This window comes from Oncorhynchus clarkii, chromosome 1, assembly GCF_045791955.1.
Source record: "Oncorhynchus clarkii lewisi isolate Uvic-CL-2024 chromosome 1, UVic_Ocla_1.0, whole genome shotgun sequence".
NCBI lineage: Eukaryota > Metazoa > Chordata > Actinopteri > Salmoniformes > Salmonidae > Oncorhynchus > Oncorhynchus clarkii.
Window position 1 is genome coordinate 76250414 of NC_092147.1, and position 25913 is coordinate 76276326.

Consider the following 25913-nt stretch of genomic DNA (forward strand, 5'->3'; position numbering starts at 1 on the left):
AGAACTAGAACCACAAGCATTTATTTTTTTTATTTTTTAATTTAGCTCAATAACATCTGCTAAACACGTGTATGTGACCAATAACATCTGCTAAACCCGTGTATGTGACGAAATAAAATTTGATTTGATGATTTGATTTGAACTTTACCAACACATTGATTCTGAGTTTGCAGAAGTAGTATTCAAGGTGAAGGACATGATGTCCATATTTTCACTATTAATGCTACTTTAAGTTGAATGACAATTGAGATGTAGTCAGTACTAATGTCTCTGATAAACCGACAGTGTAACTTACCCTCTCAAGGACTCAACCTCTCTCTCAGACGACTCCAACTCCTGGAGGTGTTGGTAGGCGGGGCCAGAATGTTTGGATCCTCCATTTGGATTTAGTCTTCCCCTGGGTATAGGCAGAGTCCTACGCGGTACTGACCAATGGGTGGCTCTACTTCTCTGGTCTGGACTGTGAGACAGGGAGCCGCTTCTGAAATCAACCACAGGGAAAGGGATCAAAAGTGGATTATTAGATTTTCCGATTTGGTCACACGTTATTTAGATAATCCCAAATAGATGCTCTACAGACGGTCATACTATCAACACACAGAGGTGACACGTCATTCAGGGCAGAGCCCCACCTGTTTTGAGCCCCATATCCCCCCCCCCCCCCAAAAACAAAAAGAAAAGTGTTACATACAGTATGTCACACAATTAAAATATATATATATATATCATTGAGTTAGTAAAGCCACATACAAACAGGCAGCTCCAAAATGCAGGTGTTTCAGCCTAGCTCAGTGCTTTCTGTGGTGGGGCAAGCCAGCAGAAGATAGGAGCATTGCACCGTTATTGGCTCAGTGTTCTGTCACTCATGGGGACACTACGTCACCTGCCTTTAGTAAGGGTAGACATCAAGAATGTGAGCCCTTTGGGTCCTGCCATAGACTTAGATTAGAAGTGCCCTTCCAAGAAAGCTCAAGGTCATTGGCCACAGACAAAATGATGTCAAATTTCGTTATAGCTACATTAGGTTTGTGTCACGCCCTGACCTTAGAGATTCTTTTTATGTCTCTATTTGGTTTGGTCAGGGTGTGATTTGTGGTGGGTATTCTATGTTCTATTATTTGTATTTCCATGTTTTGGCCGGGTAGGGTTCTCAATCAGGGACAGCTGTCTATTGTTGTCTCTGATTGAGAACCAAACTTAGGTAGCCCTTTCCCACCTGTCTTTGTGGGAAGTTAACTTTGTTTATGGCACATAGCCTTTAGCTTCACGGTTTGTTTTGTAGTGTTTATTGTTTTGTTCGGTGTTTTTTCTAATAAAAATAATATGTACGCACACCACACTGCACCCTGGTCCTCTTCATTCAACGGCCGTGACACTTTGATTGGACTCTTAGCTTGCAGTCATCATCATAAATCATGTAGACAATCTACTGGCAAATCCTTTTTAATGCTTGTAATATGAAGATAAATAATGAAGATAAATTGTATCGGTGTTCATCGGCCATTGGAATTAAGCATTACACAACAAGTGGGAAATCGCTAATTCAACAATGAGTTGTTTGGAAGGAATCAGTGACAGTGGCTAACCGCAAGCATTGCAACTGGGAAGTGGGGAATAAACACACTCAGACTGGGAAAATACGTTTTGAACGGTCATCCAACTCGGAATTGTAAATCTTTCTATTTTTTTGATGACAAAATTTGCCAATGAAGGGCCACCCCGCACAACAAGGTGAGTCCAAAATGTATTGTATGCTGCTGCATAAAGGATGTAATATGCCAGGAAGATATGGTCAGCCATATCAGCTATGTTTTTTAAATAAAGGCAGTAAATGAGGCTGAATTAATTGTTTCGCTGCCACTCAAGGCTCCGCTGATAGCCAGGTAAGGATTCACTCCATTGTACTTAAAAGAAAGCTCTGCTGTTGGGACAGGTTTATGTAGTCTCTAACAGTTTGTGGGCACTGCTTGTCACTGTTATAGTGCAATTAATGTATTGTTTAGTGTTTAGTTGTGTAGTGGCTTTGCTGGAATGCAAAAGGTTACGGTCACGGTTGAAGGGAAGGGGGGATACCTCGTCAGTTGTACAACTGAATGGCCTCAACTGAAATGTGTCTTCCGCATTTAACCCAACCCCTCTGAATCAGAGAGGTGCGGGGGGTTGCCTTAATCGACATCCGGTGACTGGCCCAATACTCTAACCACGAGGCTACCTTAGGATGAGGGTTAAGGTTAGGGTTAGGATAAGGGTTAAGGTTAGGGTTAGGATAAGGGTTAATGTTAGGTTTAGGGCTAGGGTTAGGGTTAGAATAAGGTTTAATGTTAGGGCTAGGATAAGGGTTAAGGTTAGAATAAGGGTTAATGTTAGGTTTGGGGCTAGAGTTAGGGTTAGAATAGGGGTTAATGTTAGGGTTAGGATAAGGGTTAAGGTTAGAATAAGGGTTAATGTTAGGTTTGGGGCTAGAGTTAGGGTTAGAATAGGGGTTAATGTTAGGGTTAGGATAAAGGTTAAGGTAAGGGTTAAGATAAGGGTTAATGTTAGGGTTAGGATAAGGGTTCATGTCAGGTTTAGGGCTAAGGTTAGTGCATAGTTAGTTGAAATGTTGTTGACAGTTTTTTTAACATCTACTGCACATCTACTGAACATCTATAAACCATCTACTTGGGACTATCCAAATGAGGTGCTACCCTCTGTTGTGAGCCATCACATGGCTGTGAATGAGAAGATGTACCACCAGGAGTTCCCCATCCAGAAAATGAACAACTTGAACAGTAAATTGAACATCACATAGTTTACAAGGCGCTCGCTACACAGAGGGACCACATAAACTGCTAAAGACAGGCTATTGGACAAGTGTGGCTGATTGCCAATCCATCTAGGAGAAAAGGAATCAGGCCATTTCTCCAGTCAATTAAACTTGAGTTTCCCCTGTCATACAACCTTTGTGTCCCTCTGCTAACACATCACCTGTTCCTTGCTGCAGTGTGAGTTTCTGGGTTTCTGCAGTGTGTTGACATGATTGGGGTTTGGGGTGGGAAGTCATTGATTAGTCATGTGCAGTGAGGACTTCTCAGAGAAAACTTCTCTCTGTGTGCCAGATCATATCTTTATTGATCGTTTAACCCCAGTATACATGACATGCTTATGGACAAGTGAAGACTATTTGATTTGATGCTAGATAAGTCTTGTAACTAACCAGCTACCAAAGTTGTGGGGATAGAACAAAGCAATGGCCAATAATAATAATAACAGTCATTTATTACATTTCTATAGCACTTCAAAAGCAAAAAACAAGCAACATATGCAACATCATGAGTAGCCTAGCTATAGTTAGTGAGATCAACCAATACATCATCATGAGTAGCATAGCTATAGTTAGTGAGATCAACCAATACATCATCATGAGTAGCATAGCCATAGTTAACTATCTCAAACAATAGAGGCCAAGTCTTTGAGTGCATGCCTCCTCCAAGATGGAGAGGGACAGTTCATGGCTTGATCAGAGGAAGGTGGTCAGGGAGATGGTTGATGAAGAGGCTGGTGATGATCTTGTACAGGGCTACTCTGGATACCAGCCTGTCATGTAGTCACTGGACCTCCTTCACAATGTATGGCATTCACTCAGGTGATGTCTCAGCATACCAGGGCACCAGAATGCTCACCACACACAGTTCAGAGTAGTAGCTAGTCATCCTCATGATGAGCCCTCTACCTCAGCACTCCAACTCTTCAATCTATGTTTTCAAAAGATCAGGAACCAGCAGCCAGGTGAAACAAAAAATCTGGTGCATTGTTCAGATGCACCAATCGAACAAAAACAATTAGCCAAGCCAACAACAAAAAATTACCTGCCAGTCTATCTGCAAATCTGTGGGTCAAAACCACCAGAAATATACAATAAAACTCAAAGTTCAGAAACAAAACAGGTGATACAAAAACCCAGAATTAAAAACACTTAAACATAACAAAATATTTACAGGGGCTTTCCACCAAGGCTGCTTCTAGAGCACCATGGTAACTACAGTTCAAGGGTTCCCTCGACACAAAATCCACTCAAGAGCTTGTCAAGTTTCAAGCTATTTTGGAAACATATCTTCACTTTAATTTGCTGAAAACTTTATCCAAATCCTCCCTAAGCCAGCATAAGTGCAATCATACAAACTGACATGATCCTATAGACATCACTTATGGCAAGGGCAAGGACTGTAAGCAAACAATTTACAATCCAGCCACCAACAAAACCAGAGGGGGAATCAAATTGTTGTCGGAGCTTAACATTTAAGAAAGAAGGCGGGTGTGGATTAAGCCAAACAGACACAAAAGGATTTGGTTATCTGTAATCCCAACAAACAAACACTGGCGCAATGCAAACACACACACACACACACACACACACACACACACACACACACACACACACACACACACACACACACACACACACACACACACACACACACTCTGACAAGGAAAGGTGGATCTCTATAGCCACCATAATGTCCTTGTAATTATGCAGGCAGGTTGGTGGCTGGGGAAATTCACAATGCTATATGAGTGAGTGTGGTTTCCCTACTCCTGAAATCATGTGAAGTCAATAGCATTCCCTGGGTCCCAGCTCACATGCAGCTCACTGAATACAAGTGGAATACGAAAGCAGGGAACACCACTGAGAAGTTAATGATGGATATCGGGCTTCTGAGTGAGAGAGATCAGCTTGACTGTGATTGGACTTCATTGTAATGCGAAGGACTAGCTGTTCCCAGAGATAGCTCTCGCTGTTCCATTACATGGGATTCACATGCCAAGGCTGTTGCCATAAAAGCCCCATAGAATCACGACTTAGAATCACATAAAAAAATCACATAGAATCACATCTGAATCATATGGGCTTTCAAATAATGTAAGTCCACATAGTTATACATCTATAGCCCACAGTATATACAGTATGTGGTCTTCCAGGACGCTAATGTAGTATAAAGAGTTAAGCCACAACAGAGCTTTCCATTAGCACAGTATTCTACAATGTGGAAATTAACTCATTGTAATACAGAATTGGCTCTTAAAGAACATGGCATGTGGTTGGAGTCAGATCTCTGACTCTTCACTGGCATGTTCAGCCCTGTTACAGATATGCACATTAACATGTTTATCACCAATTGTAATTAGTCTCATTCTTTGTTTAAAGCATTCAATAAATCTAAAATGATCTTAGGCTGCGCTGTAATGTGGTTAATTCAATTTCTCTCTTCACTGAGTCTCAGTGAATTACTGTAAGGGACATTGAACTTCCACAGAGAAGTGTTCATCATTCAGGCAACTGAGTTCTACGTGAGGAAATCATACCTGTATTTTTTTTCTCTGCCTGGACCACTGGAGTTGTTGGTAGGGGTGGCGTTGCACTGGGCAAAGCTGGACTCCCAGACAGCTCCCTCATGTGGCTGGGAGGACCTCTTACAATACTGAAAAATCAACAAAGATGTAAATGTACTCATGTGCAGGTTATAACCTATAACACGGATCATATTATACGGCACATATCGATTATACGGCACATATCGATTATACAGATCATATTGCATGTTTATGCATACAATACAATTAAGTTTTAACTATGCAGATAGCTAAAGCACACATTTTCAGTATGGAATGGTCATGTTCCTTTGGAGTCACAGCTAAAGATGAATATTACTTGTATACACGACTCAGTATGCTCACACACCTTCACCCTTTGAGCGCCACAGCGTGAGGTAGACCGTTGCATGACAAGAGAAGAATGATGACAGGAATTTCAATGGCCTTCCTGCTCTTTGTCTATTCCACTCCTCCTTCCATTTTACTGTGTCAATGAGTGAGAACGGAAGAGGATGTGAAGGAGAAGTAGAGCTATACATCTCAGAGGAGTGCAGATAGTTGATAAAGGATTGGTGTAGAGGAGCGGAGTCAGTATAATTGGACACTATTCTCGGACAGACAGGAAGTTTCTGGTGCCACAATCCACAACGGCATGTGCAGCACTACACCAGGAACCATGCATTAATCCAAGATAAAATGGTATTAAGTAATTTCTCAGATTTTACTGTTGTTGTCCAAAGCCTGGAGCGTAAGCATCCTTTAAAGGTAATTCCTCACACTGCAAGCCATTACAGATAATAAAGCTGCCAATAATGAATTCGCTGACACAATTGAAATATTACCAGTTCAAATATAAATGGTGCCAATATGGGTGTAAGAATCAGGGTTAAATAGATGCTGCCAGGGCTGACTTTGTCCTTTTGATAGTGAAACAGCATCAGTCCTGACTAAGTGAAGCAGGATAGTGAGCTTATTAGCTAGACTCTTGCAGCCTGTTCCTCGTCCTGAGCTGATCTTACTTTTGTAGACTTGGACCATGGACTCATATGGATCCTTGACTTCTACCTGGTAACTAATCAATGCTGATACATTCATCGTAGCATTAACAAGGAGGTATGGCTTTCAAATACACACATTTAATGAATGCCACCAGATTGAAAAGGTTACTATAATTCAAATGTGATTTTGAATGAATCATGTCTAATGAATGTTTTGTTGTACACTTTAGAAAAATATTTATTTTCAAGTTGATGCTATTAAAGTGTTATATAATTTCAATTACTGTCAGAAATCTAGAGACTAGATAGGGAGAAAAGAAATGAGGATGCATGAGAAAATGTGACACAATGGGACTATGATATTTCATATTTCAAGTACAAGACAGCAAAATAGAAAGAGCTTCGGGGTATTAAAACTACACAAGGAAGAGTTGCAGAATGTCTGCTTGGGAAAAAGAGAGAGAGAAACTCATGGTTTTAAAGCTTTTAAAAGAGATCCAGACATGGCAGCAGACACGCTTCACCTCCCCAGTAATCCTCCAAAACAGGACTTCCAGACTTCCACCAGCCATCCACAACAACACTGCACCTCTTTTTAAGCTGCCACTCTGTTGCCCTGTCACTCATCACTCAGCTTCCTGTATCCTGCTCTGTCATCGGGTGCTTGCGGGATGAAACGTCTTGACAAACTCCACCATGTAGATGTTAAGCAAATTGCAAATTAATATTTAGCAGATGTGTGCTGCAGTCAGTCCAGTAGCTTTGCTTCTTTTAAGAACCAATCAGAGGCTTTACTCCTTTTAAGAACCTATCAGAATCTTTGCACAGAGCCAAATACCTCAACACTGCTTCATGAAATCAACCCAGGTATTCATCTCAATAAGAGAGGGGTTATGCAACACGTAATATATGTGGCGAGGCCTGCATGTTGATGTCGCGGCTGTGGCTGTTATGGCACAGCGGGGAGCGTGTTAGTGTAATGGATGTTTTAATCTAGGAGAGATAGGGCCGCCATCCGCCTGCGGGTTTCATCTGCACACCACCCAGATTAGAACCAGCATTTAGGACTTGTATTGTGCGAAGGTGTCGTCAGGACCATTTATTTTCTTCCCCTAGCAGAATGCTGTAGCCTGAGGGGTGAGCCATCATGAAGCGAGGGATGAGCCATCATGAAGCGAGGGATGAGCCATCACGAAGCGAGGGATGAGCCATCATGAAGCGAGGGGTGAGCCATCATGAAGCATAGCACCTCTACAGAGTGCTGCTGCAGGTAGGAAGAAAAGGGCAGCCTTGGTCACAATTGATTTATAAACAGACTGCGAGACGCTAGAGCAATTGTATCATTTGACAATGAAGGGAGTAGAAGTGTGTGTGTGTGTGTGTGATACTGTCACTTACTCCACCACCCCACCCCCCAGCGCAGGCAGCCATGTTGTGAAATCCTGGTAACCGATAGCTTGCAGATAAAAATCTATATCAATATATGTGTGGGTAGGCACAAAAGAAACAAATAGCATGCATTAGCATAAGTTCCCAATAGACTCCAGAGGAAATAAAACCGTCTAGAAAGATACATTGACAACAGAACAGCCATATTCTGTTATTAAAGGCGCAGTGCAGTCAAAAATGTGATTTCCCTGTGTTTTATGTATATATACATTTTCACACTATGAGGCTGTAATAATACTGCAAAATTGTGAAAATTATGATAATGCCCTTTTAGTGTAGGAGCTGTTTGAAAAGACCGACTGATATTACCGCCTGCTTTGGTGGGATGGAGTTTTGGCCTGTCTTGTGACATCATCAGGCGGTAAATTAGTTAATAGACCAATAAGAAAGAGAGTTCCAAACCTCTCTGCCAATAAAAGCAAGCTTTCAGTTTCCCCCTCCCCAGGCAGACCAATCCCAGACAGTCCTAGCAAAATTATTGCTTGAGCAATTGCTCTTTGTTAATAAGTTATTCTTGTGCCTTTTTGACCGTTTTAATGGAAAACAATCACAGTAAGGTACTTCATATTGATATTTAGATAAAAACTGTTGCATTGGACCTTTAAAACAAATGACAATAGTATCGAGTTTAATCCAAAATCAACATAGTAATACCAGGATTCTGTAACAAGATATGTGTGTACTACATATGTGTACTACAGTCCTGCAAGGGTCAGATTTTTCTGGAGCCACACCCACCCCACGCGCGCCACATCAATTCCGAGCCCTACCCGATACTCGACATCAGGACAGACCCACCGCTTGGAATTATTCCGAGAGCCGAACCGTTACATGTCATATTACATAAATGTATTTAATTGTTTTTATGAGTCCAGAGTAATACACTTGATTTGTAATTATTATTATTAGTCTATTATTACTATTCCCCTCACCTGTATATACAGTATATATATATATTTTTTTATTGATTTATTTTACCTTTATTTAACTAGGCAAGTCAGTTAAGAACAAATTCTTATTTACAAAGACGTACCTACCCCGGCCAAACCCGGACGACGCTGGGCCAATTGTGTGCCGCGCTATGGGACTCCCAATCACAGCCAGATGTGATGCAGCCTGGATTTGAACCAGGGACTGCAGTGACGCCTCTTGCACTGAGATGGATTGCCTTGAATTATTGTAATAATTAACTGATAATTAACTGCATTACCAAAAACAAATAGACTTCCGTGCTTGCAGGCTGTGTAACCATCTACCACGTTGTCCTTACAAACTGGGGATTTCACTCATGGAGCACCTTTTTGACAATGGTAGTGTAGACTATTCCCTTATCATAACCTTTATTTTTACTTTTCCAGTTAGTATTTTATTCAGATCCCCAAGCAGCAGTTACTCTTCCTGGGTTCCATGCAAAACATAAAACATGACATAATATACAGGACATCAATAGACAAGAACAGGTCAAGGACTGAACTTTGTACCTGTACCCCCTGTATATCGTCTCGCTATTGTTATTTTACTGCTGCTGTTTAACTACTTGTTCCTTTTATTTCTTATTCTTATTCTTATATTTTTTAACTGCATTGTTGGTTAGGGGCCTGTAAGTAAGCATTCCACTGTAAGGTACCTGCTGTATTCGGTGAAAGTGACAAATACAATTTGATTTCATTTCATTTGATTTTGAACTTCACTAATTTAATAACAGAAAAAAAGGTCCTACTGACAGTTACACCCATTGCTGACAATTACCCACACATCAGTACATATACATGTGCCTAAGAGGTCATTAGGTCAGATAGGGGTGAGGCATTATGCTAGAAAGTGTTGTTTGATTTGTTTTTAAAGCAACAATTTACAGTCTAAGGTGACACCAAGAAGTTTAGTCTCTACACTTGACATGTTTTACAATAGAGAAGTTTTCATTAAATAACAGCCTCTGTTCTATTGGATAGATAGCCATGATATGGCAGAGGACGTAAAGCCATAACACATATGTTTTGTCAATAACAGATTATGGTCAATATTATCAAGGGCTGCACTGAAGTCTAACAATACGGCTCCCACAATCTTCTTATTATCAATTTCTTTCAGCCAATAATCAATCACTTGTGTCAGTGCAGTACATGCACATCTCTATAAGCATGCTGAAAGTACTGTATGTCGTTAGTTTATTCACAGAGAAATAGCATTGTATCCGGTCAAACACCATTGTCTCCAGAAGTTTGCTAAGAGCCGTCAGTAAAGCTGATTGGTCGGCTGTTAGAACAAGTAAAGGGCACTTTACCATTCTTGGGTAGTGGAATGACTTTAGCTTCACTCCAGGTCTGAGGACAATCACTTTTCTCCAGGCTCAAATTAAAGATATGACAAACAGGAGTGGCAATATAGTCTGCTACCATCCTCAGTAGCTTTCCATCTAAGTTGTCAATATGAGGTGGTTTCTCATTATTGATGAACAACAATTTCCCCACCCTTCCCACACTTACTTTACATAATTCAAAATTGCAATGTTTTTCTTTCCTCATTAGGTATTTTATTAATGATTATCATGGCTCACATTATTGTAGGCATTTAATTTCTAAATTTGTCCACTTTGCCAATGAAATAGTCATTAAAATAATTGCCAATATCAACCATTTTTTAAATGAATTAGCCTTCTGATTCAATGAAATATGGAGTTGAATTAGTCTTTCTGCCCATAATTTCAAGTATTCCAAAGATTTTTTTCAATCATACTTTATATTATTTATTTTAGTTCCATAATACAGTTTCTTCTTCTTTTTGTTGAGTTTAGTCACTTAATTTCTCAATTTGCAGTAAGCCAGTCAGATGTGCAGCCAGATTTATTAGCCACTCCTTTTGCTTAATCTCTCACAACCATAGTTTTCCAATGCCTCATCAATCCATGGAGCCTTAACATTTTTAACAGTCAGTTTCTTAATGTATTTCAATAAATGCATCAAGTGCAGCATCAAGTGCTCCTCATTACACATCAGACAAACACATATTCTTCAACATAGGAATCGTTATGAAATGTTATGTATGATCTCTTATACACTATTTTAGGCCAGCATTTGGAACTTTGCCTTTTCTGGATTTAGCCACTATATATTATGGTCCCTACAGCCAATGGGTGTGGATACAGCTTTAGAACAAAGTACTACAGTATTAGTAAAAATGTGATCAATACACATAGATGACATGGTTCCTGTAGTGTTTGTAAACATCCTGGTCGGGTAATAACCTGAACCAGAATACAGGCACTGGTTACAGTGAGAAGCTTCCTCTTGAGCGGACAGGTTGATGAAAATGTGTCTATATTTAGGTCGCCCAGAAAATAGAGCTCTATGTTAACATCACATAGATTGTTAAGCATTTCAAACATATTATCCAGATATTGACTGTTAGCACTAGGTAGCCTATTGCAACACTCACAATAATAGGCTTGAGATGAGGCAGGTGAACCTACAACCACAGCACGTCAACAACATTTGACATGAGATCCTCTCCAAGCTTTACAGGAATATGGCTCTGAATATACAGTATATAGCAACACCTCCCCCATAGGCATTCCTGTCTCGTCTATATATGTTATATCCCTGTATTGCTACTACTGTATCATCAAAGGAATTATCTAAGTGAGTCTCAGAGATGGTCAATATGTGAATGTTATCTGATGTACACAAGTTATTGACTTCATTAACCTTATTTCTAAGGCTACGTATGAAGAATTTCATTTATAATGCTATATATCCATTTTCAGAAATGTTGCTGAATTGGCTTTTATTGATTAAAGAAATTTTGAATGAAAGACATGTATTTGTTTAAAATCTTTCACGTGATGGTTTCATTTCAGAGAGACAAATAAACATGTTTTTTTTGCTAAATGTTATATATCTGCCTCCCTCTCAGATAAATAAGTAGTATTGCTGTTTTACACAGTAGTATTGCTTAAAAAAATAAATATTTCACCTTTATTTAACCAGGTAGGCCAGTACAACTGCGACCTGGCCAAGATAAAGCAAAGCAGTGCGACAAAAACACCACAGAGTTACACATGGGATAAACAAACGTACAGTCAATAACACAATATAAAAATGTGTAAGGAGGTAAGGCAATAAATAGGCCAATAGTGGCGAAGTAATTACAATTTAGCAATTTCCACTGGAGTGATATATGTGCAGATGAGGATGTGCAAGTAGAAATACTGGTGTGCAAAAGAGCAGAAAAACAAAAACAAATATGGGGATGAGGTAGGTAGTTGGTTGGATGGACTATTTACAGATGGGCTGTGTACAGCTGCAGCGATCGGTTAGCTGCTCTGACAGGTGACGCTTAAAGTTAGTGAGGGAGATATAAGTCTCCAACATCAGTGATTTTTGCAATTTGTTTCAGTCATTGGCAGCAGAGAACTGGAAGTAAAGGCAGCCAAACGAGGTGTTGGCTTTGGGGAGGACAAGTGAAATATACCTTCTGGAGCACGTGCTACGGGTGGGTGTTGCTTTGGTGACCAGTGAGCTGAGATAAGGCGGAGCTTAACCTAGCAAAGACCTATAGACGAATGTGTAGCAAGGACCAGCCAACGAGAGCATACAGGTCGCAGTGGTGGGTAGTATATGGGGCTTTGGTGACAAAACGGATGGCACTGTGATAGACTGCATCCACTTTGCTGAGTAGAGTGTTGGAGGCTATTTTGTAAATGTCATCGCCAATATCAAGGATCGGTAATTAAAAACATAAAAAAATGTACAAATGATGCATTTGTGATATTAAAACATCATAAAAAAATCAATACAACAATGTGAGATCTGTATGTAAAACGTTTACATTTGACATTTTAGTCATTTAGCAGATGCTCTTATCCAGAGTGACTTACAGTAAGTGCATTCATCTTAAGATAGCTAGGTGAGACAACAACATATCATAGTCAAACATTCCATTCCAGTGAAGCTATGGATATACTGTATAGCGTTTTGCTAAAAAAAAACTAATCTAAAATCTATGAATAAAATTTCTGAAAACAGTAATATTTTACATACACATGAAGATACCCATAAGCATAGCTACAGAGGAAGATGTTTTGGGGGTGGGGCGCACACATTTTAATTGTTTTGTCCGTGCTACAGATGGCTGTCTTGACTAGTAAGCCCAGTACACAAATTTTTGTGGAAATAAATAAATCAATATTATAATGTTTTTATTATTCAGGGGGTGCTGCAGTACCCACAACACCACTATGTCCATAAGCAATCATTTCTGATGAAAAAACACAAACATGAAAAATTGGTGGATATAGTGTTTTGGAAATAAACTTTTCATATATCAATATGGGCTATCTTTAGCCCTTTTCTGGGTAGCTTACCAGAGATAATAATATTGAATAAAGCAAGAAAAGTGTGTGTGTGTGTGTGTGTGTGTGTGTGTGTGTGTGTGTGTGTGTGATGCAGGGCTGGAGTTGTCTCTCACCCCTTCCAGGCTTTTGGGTGGGTGGGTGGGTGGACAATGAGCCTGTTGTAGCGGATGTCCCCACGCTCTCTGGCAGCCTTCATGACTGGGATCAGTTATTTTCACCTCTGGCGCACAGCTTCAGAGAAGTCCTCATTGAGGAAGATGTTGGTTCCTCTCAGGTTCTTGGCTCTCTCTAGAATGGCCACCTTGTTCTGGAACCTCAGGAACTTTACCACTATTGACCTGGGTCTGTCACCTGGGCTGCTCAACCAACGTTAGCCATTTTTGCATGAGCTAGGCTATCCAGAGAAAGTAAACTTGGCCCATGAGGATATTTTAACGTGGGGAGTGGGAACATAAGCTCTGCGCATGGACAAATTAGAACATTTTAGCACCACACAAATAAGGGACAGTTCCGGGCTCCACTTACTCTCATTGCGTGTGTGTTCTGACAGCCTTATGTCTGCCTCGCCGCTCACAGAATGGAATTCACAACACAATGCAAACCAACAAGCTCCTGGGTTATTTAGAAGTGTATTATCTGGATTTAAATTGTTTCCAACTTACAATGTAATTGTTCTGAACCGCGAGCCGACCCACGGGTGGAAAGAAGGTTTACATTCTACCCGTTAGCTGATTCTATTGCTGCTCACCCGCGAGGAACCGTGGGTATCCGACCCAATGCAGGACTCTAATGTGTGCTGGCTACATTGGTGCAATGACTCGTATCACATTAAAACAATGACTTTATAACTAGCTGCAGTGGTGTGTGTTACCCTCACATCCCTATCCCTCCCTGGTGCACAAGCACTAACTTTGACTGACATTCAAATGAACGTGGTGTTTGCCATGCAAACAGCTCAGATAGGCAGTGTCTGAGATAGATCTGTCGTCAGAGGCTATTGAGCATATGATGAATACAACAATAACCAGCCCGGGGTCCCAAATGACTGAGCAGTGTTCTCTCAAAGACTTCTGTGCTAACAGCGTTAACTCTGAACAGTTCAGTTCGGGTGGATGGGGGTGGCATAGGACAGGCAGTTGTTTATCATGCCAATCTCCAATGTAGACTGATTGGTGCTGCACCCATGAGCGAACAACATATCTCCAACAGCTCTGCATGACAAAGACATTATGCATAAATGGGAAAGGAAAGGGAAAGGGGGATACCTGAATGCACTCAACTGAAATGTGTCTTCCGCATTTAACCCAACCCCTCTGAATCAGAGAGGTGTGGGGGGCTGCCATAATCGACATCCATGTCTTTGGAACAGTGGAATGGTTATGAGATGTAAGCCAACAGCATGATCAGTCACCCTAGATACATGTCTTTAGAGTGAAGGATGCAGAGGAAGGGGACAATCCACCCAGTATACTCACATTCTGCAGCTGCAGGCCCGTGTTAGGCCTCAGGCCGGGTTTGGACTCCAGGGCAGAGGCATTGGCGCTGTAGTTCTTCAGGCTGCGGCTCTCTTTCAAGTGGGCCTGGAGTTTTTCCCTGCGTCTCCTGAGGGGGAGTACATGCGTATGGCATGTTAACTAAACCACAGCATTGCCTTGACCTTTAACCCTTAGACCCCACTCTGTACCTCTCTACCCCTAGTTGTTGTAGCGAGGAAGTGTATACTGAGGGGCTCTGATGGAGCTGATATGTTCATGTGCTCTAACTCCATTTTAGATTAATTCCAAATGGCTCTAGATCATGGTTTGATCCGATTATCTTGTTGTCAGACTGCTCACTCACTCACATCGTTGTATTACAGACCCTATGAAATTACAATTAATTTATCACAGGGCTGTCTGCTCCTTATACCCTGAATGACAGTTTTCCATCACAGCTTGGATGTTTGATCCAGCATTCTGGATAAATATATAAAGGATATACATTATAGACAGGTGCTTTCAGGCGTAAACAGAATGTACAACATGCGTACAAAAGTAATGTGTGTAGGGCCCATACCGATACAATAAAACAAACTGCCAAGAGCTATCCTAATGCAAAAAAGTATGCAAATGTATTAAATGGAAAAAAAAAAAAAATGCATCTTCATATTTATTATCTCCAGCACCACCTCAACATCAACATATGTGAAAATGCCGCATTTCTAGGTTTTGTATTAAAAAAAGATAGAGGAAGATAAGTGTTTCCAAGACATCATCAACCATTAGTAGGCAATTCCTTCTCATAATTGGTTAAAATCACAATGCACACTGATGATGTCGTTTGAAACACTTATCTTTTTTCCCACAAAACATAGAAACACGCCATTTTCACATACAGTGTATGTTGATGTTGGAGTGGTGCTGGAGATGATGAATATGAAGTTAAACATTTTCCCTTTAATGTTATTTGGAGGGATACAACTGTGAATCCATATTCTTACAGTAGGCTAGAGGTGTAGGATCTTCATTTGACCAGTTTCTCACAGCAGGAATATTATCCTGCAGCAAAAGGAAATGTGAATTATTGTGTGGATTTTAATTAATGATTGCTACATTTTTTTGTTTGAAATTTTTAAGTGGAAATTGCAAACTTTTGAAGAATTTTTAAGCCTTGAATGCACTAGAAGTTAGACATTTCCTGCATCAACAGGGTGATAAAATGAAGATCCTTCACCTGTATTTGACACGGAGTGTCAGCTGAAACTAGATCAATAGCCAATTGCCTGTGGTGTGTTCTATTGGTTTAGGTGTAGGAACTGAACTGAGATCAGATCCTCTGGGTGATCATGTCCACTCACTTGTTCCGACAGTAGAGAGCCATACAGAGCGTGCCCAGAACACTTATCCCCACGGCGATGCAGGTGATTGACAGCACTTGTCTCTTGTACACCTCCTTGCTCTCTGTTGAAATGAAGAGAAGCGGAAGAGCTGACATTGACGGAGGAACAAAGAGCAAAAATAGGAAAATCCAAGGACTGGGAAAGAAGTTAGTGTCCACAGAGATGCTCCCATAACCAACGTTAAACAGAGAAATCTCCAAGGAGACGACCACAGAAAATAAAACATTGCCCTTAACTCACTGTAATAATAATGTTCATGTCTCATTTTCACATGCCATTTGTAAAAACCAAACAACCCCCCAGTTAGTCTTAACAACACTGTCATATCATCAGCCCCATTGGATGCAAAGCCTTGTCATAGATGCTAGTTGTAATGCAGCCGTGTCTGAAAACAGAAGATAAGAGTTATAGTTGTAATGGTCACCATTAAGGGTGACAAATGGCAGCTGTCTCTTTTCATATGAAAAAGTAAATCATAGTTGCCTTCAAAGGAATTAATAGGCAATCAATCAGATTATATTTGGTACAGCAGACCTTGAGGAGAACCACCACACAAATCCCCACAAAATAGGGGAAAATTGTATCCATGCAACAGACAAATGGTTAAATCATTTTGACCAATATGGTGTACATGGGTTGAATGACAAAAAAGTTTGATATCCACATGTCTAACATGATTATGAGGCAAGGCAATGAGGAATATTGTACATACATGTATTGCAATTTCTATTTAAAATCAGTATTTATGGAAGCGTTGGTCCCATCTTCCAAAATGTTCTACCCAGGTAGCCCTATAGTCTTATGCTGTCTGGGCCAAAAAGAACAGGAGAGCCCCAGGCTTTTGTAGCCAACTGTAGAACACACCAAACATGGCCTAGTAATTCATTCATTTACTTTATCTTATCAAAATCAATATTGAAGCCAAAACACTTGAGAGCTGGGCTAATTAACCTCCCTCCCTCCCACCAGTAGTTTCAAGGGGCAGTATTTCTGTTTTGATGTATCTAATCAGCCTGAGTCATCACATAACCTTGTTTACTGTAATTATGAGAAGAGAGGAACCTTGTGGGAGACGTAGGAAAGTGGCACTTGCAATCCTATGACAGCTAACCCTGCATGTCACTCCCAGTGATGCCTCACTTGCTACAAAACAACCTCACTGTTAATAGAATACCACAGTATGATTCATAATACCCATAAAACCTAGCGTTCAAACAAGGAAATGGTTCCAATCATTTCCCAACATTCATTATTATTATTAGAAACACTTAAAATAAGGGCTGTGTTTCGTGTAGGCTTACTCTGGCGTGATGTTTTGATAACCGTGTAAATATCTCTAGGACAAGGTGTCTTTATCAATATATTCACCTGTATTTATGAAAAATAAAATGCTAATTAGCTGCTAATGTGGCTATTATAAAGAACTACAAATGCCATAATGATATGGACGAGACTGCTGAACCGAGGCAAAGGTAAGAATCTCTGGATTAACTATCCAATGTCAGCAAAGTGTAGCAATTAATAAAATGGCTAAATGTATTTAAATGGACAATTCTGTGAACTTTCTTGTGCAAGTTTTAAATTGACACAATACGTGTAAGCAAAGATGTCAGCTAGAGATGATGTGCAGGAGCTTGCAGGGATTTGTAGTTTTGCATGATGTCTACTTTGATGCAAATTTTCGAATCAGAGTAAATAGAGCCAAATATATTGATAAGTCACCTTGTCTGAGAGAGATTTACATGGTTGTCAAAACGTCACGCCAGGGTAAACCTACACGAAACACAGACCTTATTTGAAGTGTTTCTAAAATCCCCCCTGGGAAACATGAATGGTGAAAAACGTTTGGAACCATTTTCCTGTTTGATCGCTAGGTTTTATGGGTATTATAACACCTCCACTGTGGTGCTGTATGGAATATTTTAGTCCATACAGCTGAATCTTCTGTGCCCACAACCTCCCTGCAGAGTACCATGATGATACACTAATGGGAAAAGATTTTACTCTGTTCCTCTGATGCACGTCATAAATGCTGTATACAAGCCCCGTTTGGAGGTAATTAACAATGTGTTGTCAAGGTCAAGGGCGGCCTACAGTACATGAAGTTGTAGCCACAGTAAACGAATCCCTGTGCTCTGGTTCACTGATTCAGAATCAGCTCTGGTTCTGAATAAATCATATGACCTAAATTACAAATATGATGTGTATTTGTAAGGGTACAAGGTCATATATTTTTTCTTTCCTTTTGAAATAACAAATTAGTCATGTGGTTTAACAGGACAATTGTAGAACCATGCAGCAATGATTACATTACGTAAGAGTGACAAGAAGTACATGTGATATAGTCACTTTCCTAATAATGAGTTGCACCCCCTCTTGCCCTCAGAACAGCCTCAATTCGTCAGGGCATGGACTCTACAAGGTGTCAAAAGCGTTCCACAGGGATGCTGGCCCTTGTTGACTCCAATGAATCTGCACATTCTCGCTGCATAAATGTTGCAGATTAGGACCAGTGCGTGGAGGAGTGCTTGTGTCTGTGTCTGTGTCTGTGTCAGTGTCTTTGTCCTCAACTTGCAGTGGGCAGCTAAGTTTGCTGTCACTCAGTCAGAATGCCCATTAGCGTTTCATATTTTTTCCCTACACTCGCCCCACTTGTTAGATATTATGCACATTGATAGTTTGATAGCAAACGTTCTCATCATGTGATTTATCATAGTAGCGTGCAGCAGCATTCTAAATGATCAGACCGATAACGTGAGGAAAAGCGATTGGACGAAATTATAAAGTGAGTCAACGGAGAAATACAGCTTCCCTCTATCCAATTAGAGCAGCAGGATCAACGTACAGCCAGCTCTTTACAGATAGGCAAACTAGCCAGTTGAGTTATTTAGACTACACACATGAGTAACTCAAAGACAGGACAGTATGGCTTATAAACTCTGTGACTGACTGACATGAGATAGAGGGTTGCTGGCATCCAGAAAAAAAACAATTCTGATCAATGATAATTGCAAAAAATTATCCGTTCGTAATCGCCCATATCCGTAATAATAGTTGTTTTGTCCGACAGTCCGATAGTTGTTTTGTACTTGGCACACCCCAAATGGAAACTGCTGTGTGAAAAACCCAGCAGCTTTGCAGTTCTTGACACACTCAAACCGGTGCACCTGGCACCTACAACAAAACCCAGTTCAAAGGCACTTAAATATTTTGTCTTGCCCGTTCACCCTCTGAATGGCACAATCCATGTCTCAATTGTCTCAAGGATTAAGAATCCTTCTTTAACCTGCCTCTTCCCCTTTATCTACACTGATTGAAGTGGATTTAACCAGTGACATCAATAAGGGATCACAGCTTTCACCTGATCAGTCTATGTCATGGAAAGAGCAGGCGTTCCCAATGATTTGTTCACTCAGTGTATATATACATAAAAGTGTGTGGAAAACTGCTCTTCGAAAATCTCATTCCAAAATCATGGGCATTAATATGGAGTTGGTCTCCCCTTTGCTGCAACAACAGCCTCCATTCATCTGGAAAGGCTTTCCACTCGAAGTTGGAACGTTGCTGCGGGGACTTCCTTCCATTCAGCCACAAGAGCATTAGTGAGGTCGGGCACTGATGTTGGCAGATTAGGCCTGGCTCACATTCTGCATTCCAATTCATCCCAAAGGTGTTCGATGGGGTTGAGATCAGGGCTCTGTGCTGGCCAGTCAAGTTCTTCTACACCAATCTCGACAAACCATTTCTGTATGGACCTCACTTTGTGCATGGGGGCAATGTCATGCTGAAACAGGAAAGGGCCTTCCCCAAACTGCTGCCACAAAGTTGGAAGCACAGAATCATCTAGAAAGCCATTGTGTGTTGTAGTGTTAAGATTTCCGTTCACTGGAACTAAGGAGCCTGAACCATGAAAAAAATAATTATTCCTCCTCCACCAAACTTTACAGTTGGCACTATGCATTGGAGCAGGTAGTGTTCTCCTGGCATCAGCCAAACACAGATTTGTCCGTCGGACTGCCAGATGGAGAAGCGTGATTCATCACGCCAGAGAACGCATTTCCCCTGCTCTAGAGTACAAGGGAGGCGAGCTTTACACCGCTAGCATGTGGTAGGGTGCATCCTGAAAACTCTGATTCTGTTATACGATACATAACATTATTATAATATGAATATTTTACTTTTCCTCTGTGGTTGATATCATATCATATATGATTAGGACATTTCAGGCACCCATACTTTCTGCTGAAACTAATCACAAAGCCTAAGCCCTTTAATCACATAGCTTAGGCCTATATGTTTGGAAATAAATCAATATGAGAGAAACATATTACAACATTGATATTACAAACATTATTCTACTAATAACATGCAACTATGCTGGAATAAACATGTAGCTAACAACTATAAATACTTCCTTAAGTAGGGGCATGAATATGAACGGTAGTATTTGTATCTGTGTCAATTCTCTCCACTGTGTCTAACACCCTTCCCTATGACTGTGAAACAGTGATGTGTTTCACACATGGAAATAAGAGAGAAACCCAAAGCAGTTTAATCACAGAGCCCCTGCTGTTCCTAGTTCCAGTTGACAGACAGCAAACTTCTCCCCCTTGCCATTAAAGGACTTGAGACAACAGGAAGAACAGAAAAGCTAACACATGCCGACATGTGTAAGCACTCACATCATTGCCACTCCATTGTTTCTTTGACCTGGGTGCATGAACAGAACTGTCCAGAAGTCATTGCTATATACTGTATGTTTTCCACTCAGTGAAGCCTCCTGTGGTCATGACGTGTCCGTTAAACAGGGATGGGGACTTTGGCTTTTTGATGGTATCAACTCCTCCTTCTTGTAGATAACTTTCTTTAACTGGACAATGACAGAGGAGACTGACATTTCGCTCTCACTCCATGAGTCACATCAAAGAATCCAACCCCACTCAACACACACACACACACACACACACACACACACACACACACACACACACACACACACACACACAGATTCTCTTTGCGGAGAGCATTTGACTTGCAAGTGCAGTTTGAGTGATTGTAATCAAAGTTACAATAGCAGAGCTGTAGGAGCCAGGTTATCTCTCCTTGTCCCCTGTGTCCATTTTGAACCTGTGCCTCAGAGGGCAACATGACATTTCCTTCACAGTTATCATTTTGAGCCCCATACACATGGCAGGGATCAAGCAAACAAACAAACCAAGCAAACAGAGTAAAAGGCACAATGAAGCAATCTGTCACTTCTTCACTCCTTGTCACTGCCAGTTGGAATTCGTGGCTCACAGTGGATGTAGGTAGCAGTCTGCTGTGGGAATGGCCTCCATTGGCATGCAAATGATTTTTATTGCCCAACAAAATCAAAGATTATTACATTCCCCACCGACTGAGGGCCTGGAGTAGCAAACCTACTTTACCTGTATGTAAGATCTCTCTCTTCCTCTCTCTCCTCCTTCTACTCCCACTACCCATCTCCTTCTGTTTCTCACTCCTGTTTCTCTGCATTCCTTTGTTTCTGTCCCATCGTCTGGATCTTTCCTCATTCTAGCTTTTCTCTCTCTCAATTCTATTCAAAAGGCTTTATTGGCATGGGAAACATATGTTTACATTGCCAAGGCAAGTGGAATAGATCATAAACAAAAGTGAAATAAACAATAAAAAACCAACAGTAAACAAACGAATAGAGACATTTAAAATCTCTCTCTCTCTCTCTCTCTCTCTCTCTCTCTCTCTCTCTCTCTCCTCTCACTCTCCTTCTCTCTCTCCTTCTCTCTCTCTCTTTCTGTCTCTCTCTCTCTCTCTCTCTCTAACTGCAATCTCTCCATCCCCCTCAGTCTCTCTGGCTCTTCTGGTAAAATGCTGTTTGTGGTGTCTTCCCTTGTGACCCACTACAAATGGTTGATTTCACAGGGTTTACCCAGAGGAATTAGAGAGTTGTCTGATGGTCCTGCCTCGGGTGAACTGCATAACATTGAAGTGGACTAAATTAGAGAGGAAAATTCTAACGAAGCTCTACCAGATTAGAACATTTTGTTCTTTGCTGATTAACACTGGTCGGTGATCCTTATTGAACAAGGACACCACATATGAGACAATCAGCACAATGAGCTAAAAACACTTTCTTTAATGCAGTCACACATATTTTTCACATTCTGTTACTTTATAGCCTAATTCTAAAATGGATTAAATCAATTTCCCTTCATCAATCTACACACAATACCACATCATGACAAAGCAAAAAACAAGAACAGTTTTTTAGATATTTATTTAAAATTAAAAATGTATTTACATCAGTATTCAGACCCTTTGCTATGAGACCTGAAATTGAGCTCAGGTACACCTCGTTTCCATTGATCATCCTTGAGATGTTTCTACAACTTGACTGGAGCCCACCTGTGGTAAATTCTGTTAATTGGACATGATTTGGAAAGGCACACACCTGTCTATATAAGTTCCCACAGCTGACAGTGCATGTCAGAGCAAAAAAACAAGCCACGAGGTCGAAGGAATAGTCCGAGGAACTTCGAGACAGGATTTCATAGTGGCACAGAGCTGGGGAAGGGTACAAAAAAAATCCTCAGGGTTGAAGGTCACCAAGAACATAGTGGTATCCATCATTTTTAAATGAAAGAAGTTTGGAGCCACCAAGACTCCCAAAACCTACAGAAGTGCCTTGGTCAAGGAGGTGACCAAGAACCCGATGGTCACTGTGATAGAGCACCAGAGTACCTCTGTGGAGATGGGAGAACCTTCCAGAAGGACAACCATCTCTACAGCACTCCACCGATCAGGCCTTTATAGTAGTGGCCAGATGGAAGCCACTCCTCAGTAAAAGGCATATGACACCCCGCTTGGAGTTTGCCAAAAGGCACCTAAAGGCCTCTAAGACCATGAGAAACAAGATTCTCTGGTCTGATGAAACCAAGGTTGAACTCTCTGGCCTGAATGCCAAGCGTCACGTCTGCAGGAAACCTGGCGGTGGTAGCATCATGCTGTGGGGATGTTTTTAAGCGGCAGGGACTAGGAGACTAGTCAGGATCGAGCGAAATATGAACGGAGCAAAGAACAGAGAGATCCTTGATGAAAACCTGCTCCAGAGTGCTCAGGACTTCAGACTGGGGTGAACGTTAATCTTCCAAAAGGACAACGACCCTAAGCACACAACCAAGACAACGCAGGAGTGGCTTCGGGACAAGTCTCTGAATGTGTTTGAGTGGCCCAGCCAGCGCCCGGAATTGAACCCAATCGAACATCTCTGCAGGGACCTGAACATAGCTTTGCAGCGATGCTCCCCATTCAACCTGTCAGAGCTTGAAAGGATCTGCAGAGAAGAGTGGGAGATACACCCCAAATACAGGTGTGCAAGCTTGTAGCGTCATACCTAAGAAAACTCAAGGCTGTAATTGCTGCCAAAGGTGCCTGAAAAAGTACTGGGTAAAGGGTCTGAATACTTGTGTAAATGTGATATTTCAGTTTTTATTTTTAATACATTTGCTAAAATGTCTAAATGCCTGATTTTGCTTGGTCATTATAGGGAATTGTGTGTAGATTGATCAAATAAAAAACGACTTAATCCATTTTAGAATAAGCCTTGTCATGACGTTGACCTCTAGGCCCCCCCCCCCCCCCCCATAAATACCTTTCTCCCTTTCCTCTCTCTTGACTCTACAGAAGGACTAATGAAAGCCTTTGTTAAACGTTTTGTCTGGGAACATCAAAAGGTGGGGGGAAAGGAACCATATTTCGGTAATCCAACCAGTTGAAAATATGCATTGGTACTTAATGAATATGATGCCAGATCAGTTGGCGTCTGAGACATTCTTACTAATGATAGGATGACATAAACTGTATCTTGGAAAGTCTACACATTATAGTTACAAGATTCACATGGAATTGTTGTGCAATTTAAATGTTTAAATATGAAACTATTTGTGAAAAAATGAAATATAATTTTAGCTTCCAAAGGAGAAAATTGGGTTTTCATAAGGTAAAATCTCTGCTCACTCAGTGGCCCCGCCCATGTGAAGAGACATTGGTTATAAACTATGAAACACACCCTTCTCTCCCCTCCTATATAAAGCCCTTGACGAAAATGTAACTGTGTGTTCCGAGGACGAAAGGACAACGGTCCCCACATTGAAAGGGCTCAGATAATAACCTAACAAAATTTGCATAACATTTCAACGTGAAGATGACGATCAACACGCCGAAAGGATGGATTTTGACTATACCAGCCAGAATATAGCATGAGCTAAAAGTATGTCAACTTGGTATGAACTTTGAACTCTTATTCACTCAGAAGGGATACCTCCTAGCCATTGAGTTAGCAGCGGCCGCTGTAAACGTGGGCTAGGAAAGGATGGACGATGTATCCAGTCTATCACACAACAACGATACTACAACGTATCCAGTTTACCACCAGAGACAAGGACAAGGAAGATCTCTGTTGGGCAACACGGCCTTCCATCTACAACCAACCTATTGAAGCACAGCTCAGAGTAAATATTTATTGCATTTTCCTTTTCCAAATGGGCGGTTATTTAAAATGCATAAGATTCTGTATTTACGATAGCATCGCTTCTCCCTTTGTTCTTCAGTCCTCCCGCTCTTTCATTAAAGCCCAACCCCCTTTCTTTGTGTAATCAGCCGTCATACAGGTTCCATCCCCCAGGGACGTTTTCTTGTAGGATATAATTAGTAATCAATGTATGATCCATTCTGTGTTTATGTAATGCTGTGTGATTATTTAGGTATTTAGTAAATAAATAATTAAACCAAAGTTTGTATTGCTGATTCAACTTGTTAGCCAGGGTTCGTGAAGATAACCAAGAATTTACAACTTTCAGATGAGACCAAAAACAAGGTGACGATTAAATATTGACTGCTATTGATGTAAAAGATTACTCGGTCTTTAAGAGTTTATTCGGAAGATAACAGCTCTATAAACATTATTTCGAGGTGCCCTGACGTTCTAGTTAATTATTTACCTGATTAGCTTAGTCAGGTAATATTAATTACAGAGAAATTATATTATAGAATAGCATGTCATATCACTTAATCCGGCATAGCCAAAGACACGACAGCCTATAAAGTAACTAAATGTGGAAAAAGTCAAAAAGTCTGAATACTTTCCAAACGCATTGTAAATAGCTGCCAGATACATGCTCCCCTCTTAATAAGAAGGACATGGGTAAAATGAAATGTTGCTGCTGTCTCATTTCCCCCCTTTTATTTAGGGGGGGGGGTGTGATCAGCTTTAATATTGCTGGTAGATTGTTGCTTTCATCATTGTAATTGTCTGCATCATTTCCAAAACCCATTTATATATATTTTGAAAAGATAAATATCTCTAACTATATACACTACTGTTCAAAAGTTTGGGGACACTTAGAAATGTCCATGTTTTTGAAAGAAAATTTTAAAAAGTTGTCCATCAAAATAACATCAAATTGATCAAAAATACAGTGTAGACAATGTTGTAAATGACTTTTACAGCTGGAAATGGTAGATGTTTTTATGGAATATATACATAGCTGTACCGAGGCCCATTATCAGCAACCATCACTCCTGTGTTCCAATGGCACGTTGTGTTAGCTAATCCAAGTTTATAATTTTAAAAGGCGAATTGTTCATAGAAAAACCTTTTGCAATTATGTTAGCACAGCTGAAAAGTGTTGTTTTAATTAAAGAGGCAATAAAACTGGCCTTTTTTTTTAGACTTGTTGAGTATCTGGAGTATCAGCATTTGTGGGTTCGATTACAGGCTCAAAATGACAGGCTCAAAATAATTTTCTTCTGAAACTCATCAGTCTCTTCTTGTTCTGAGAAATGAAAGCTATTCCATGCAAGAAATTGCCAAGAAACTGAAGAT

The 25913-nt window shown here is 40.6% G+C and overlaps 1 protein-coding gene across 1 annotated transcript in view; it reads right to left on the reverse strand.

Moving 5' to 3' along the window:
* LOC139417652 (pro-neuregulin-3, membrane-bound isoform-like) overlaps positions 1 to 25913 on the reverse strand; it is a 366421-nt gene that overhangs the window by 10040 nt on the left and 330468 nt on the right. The window contains exons 5-8 of the mRNA XM_071166848.1: positions 15989 to 16091; positions 14628 to 14754; positions 5344 to 5459; positions 296 to 481 (exon numbers count right to left, since the gene is read on the reverse strand). Of these exons, the coding sequence (XP_071022949.1) occupies positions 296 to 481; positions 5344 to 5459; positions 14628 to 14754; positions 15989 to 16091 (532 nt within the window). The remainder of the gene's footprint in view (positions 1 to 295; positions 482 to 5343; positions 5460 to 14627; positions 14755 to 15988; positions 16092 to 25913) is intronic.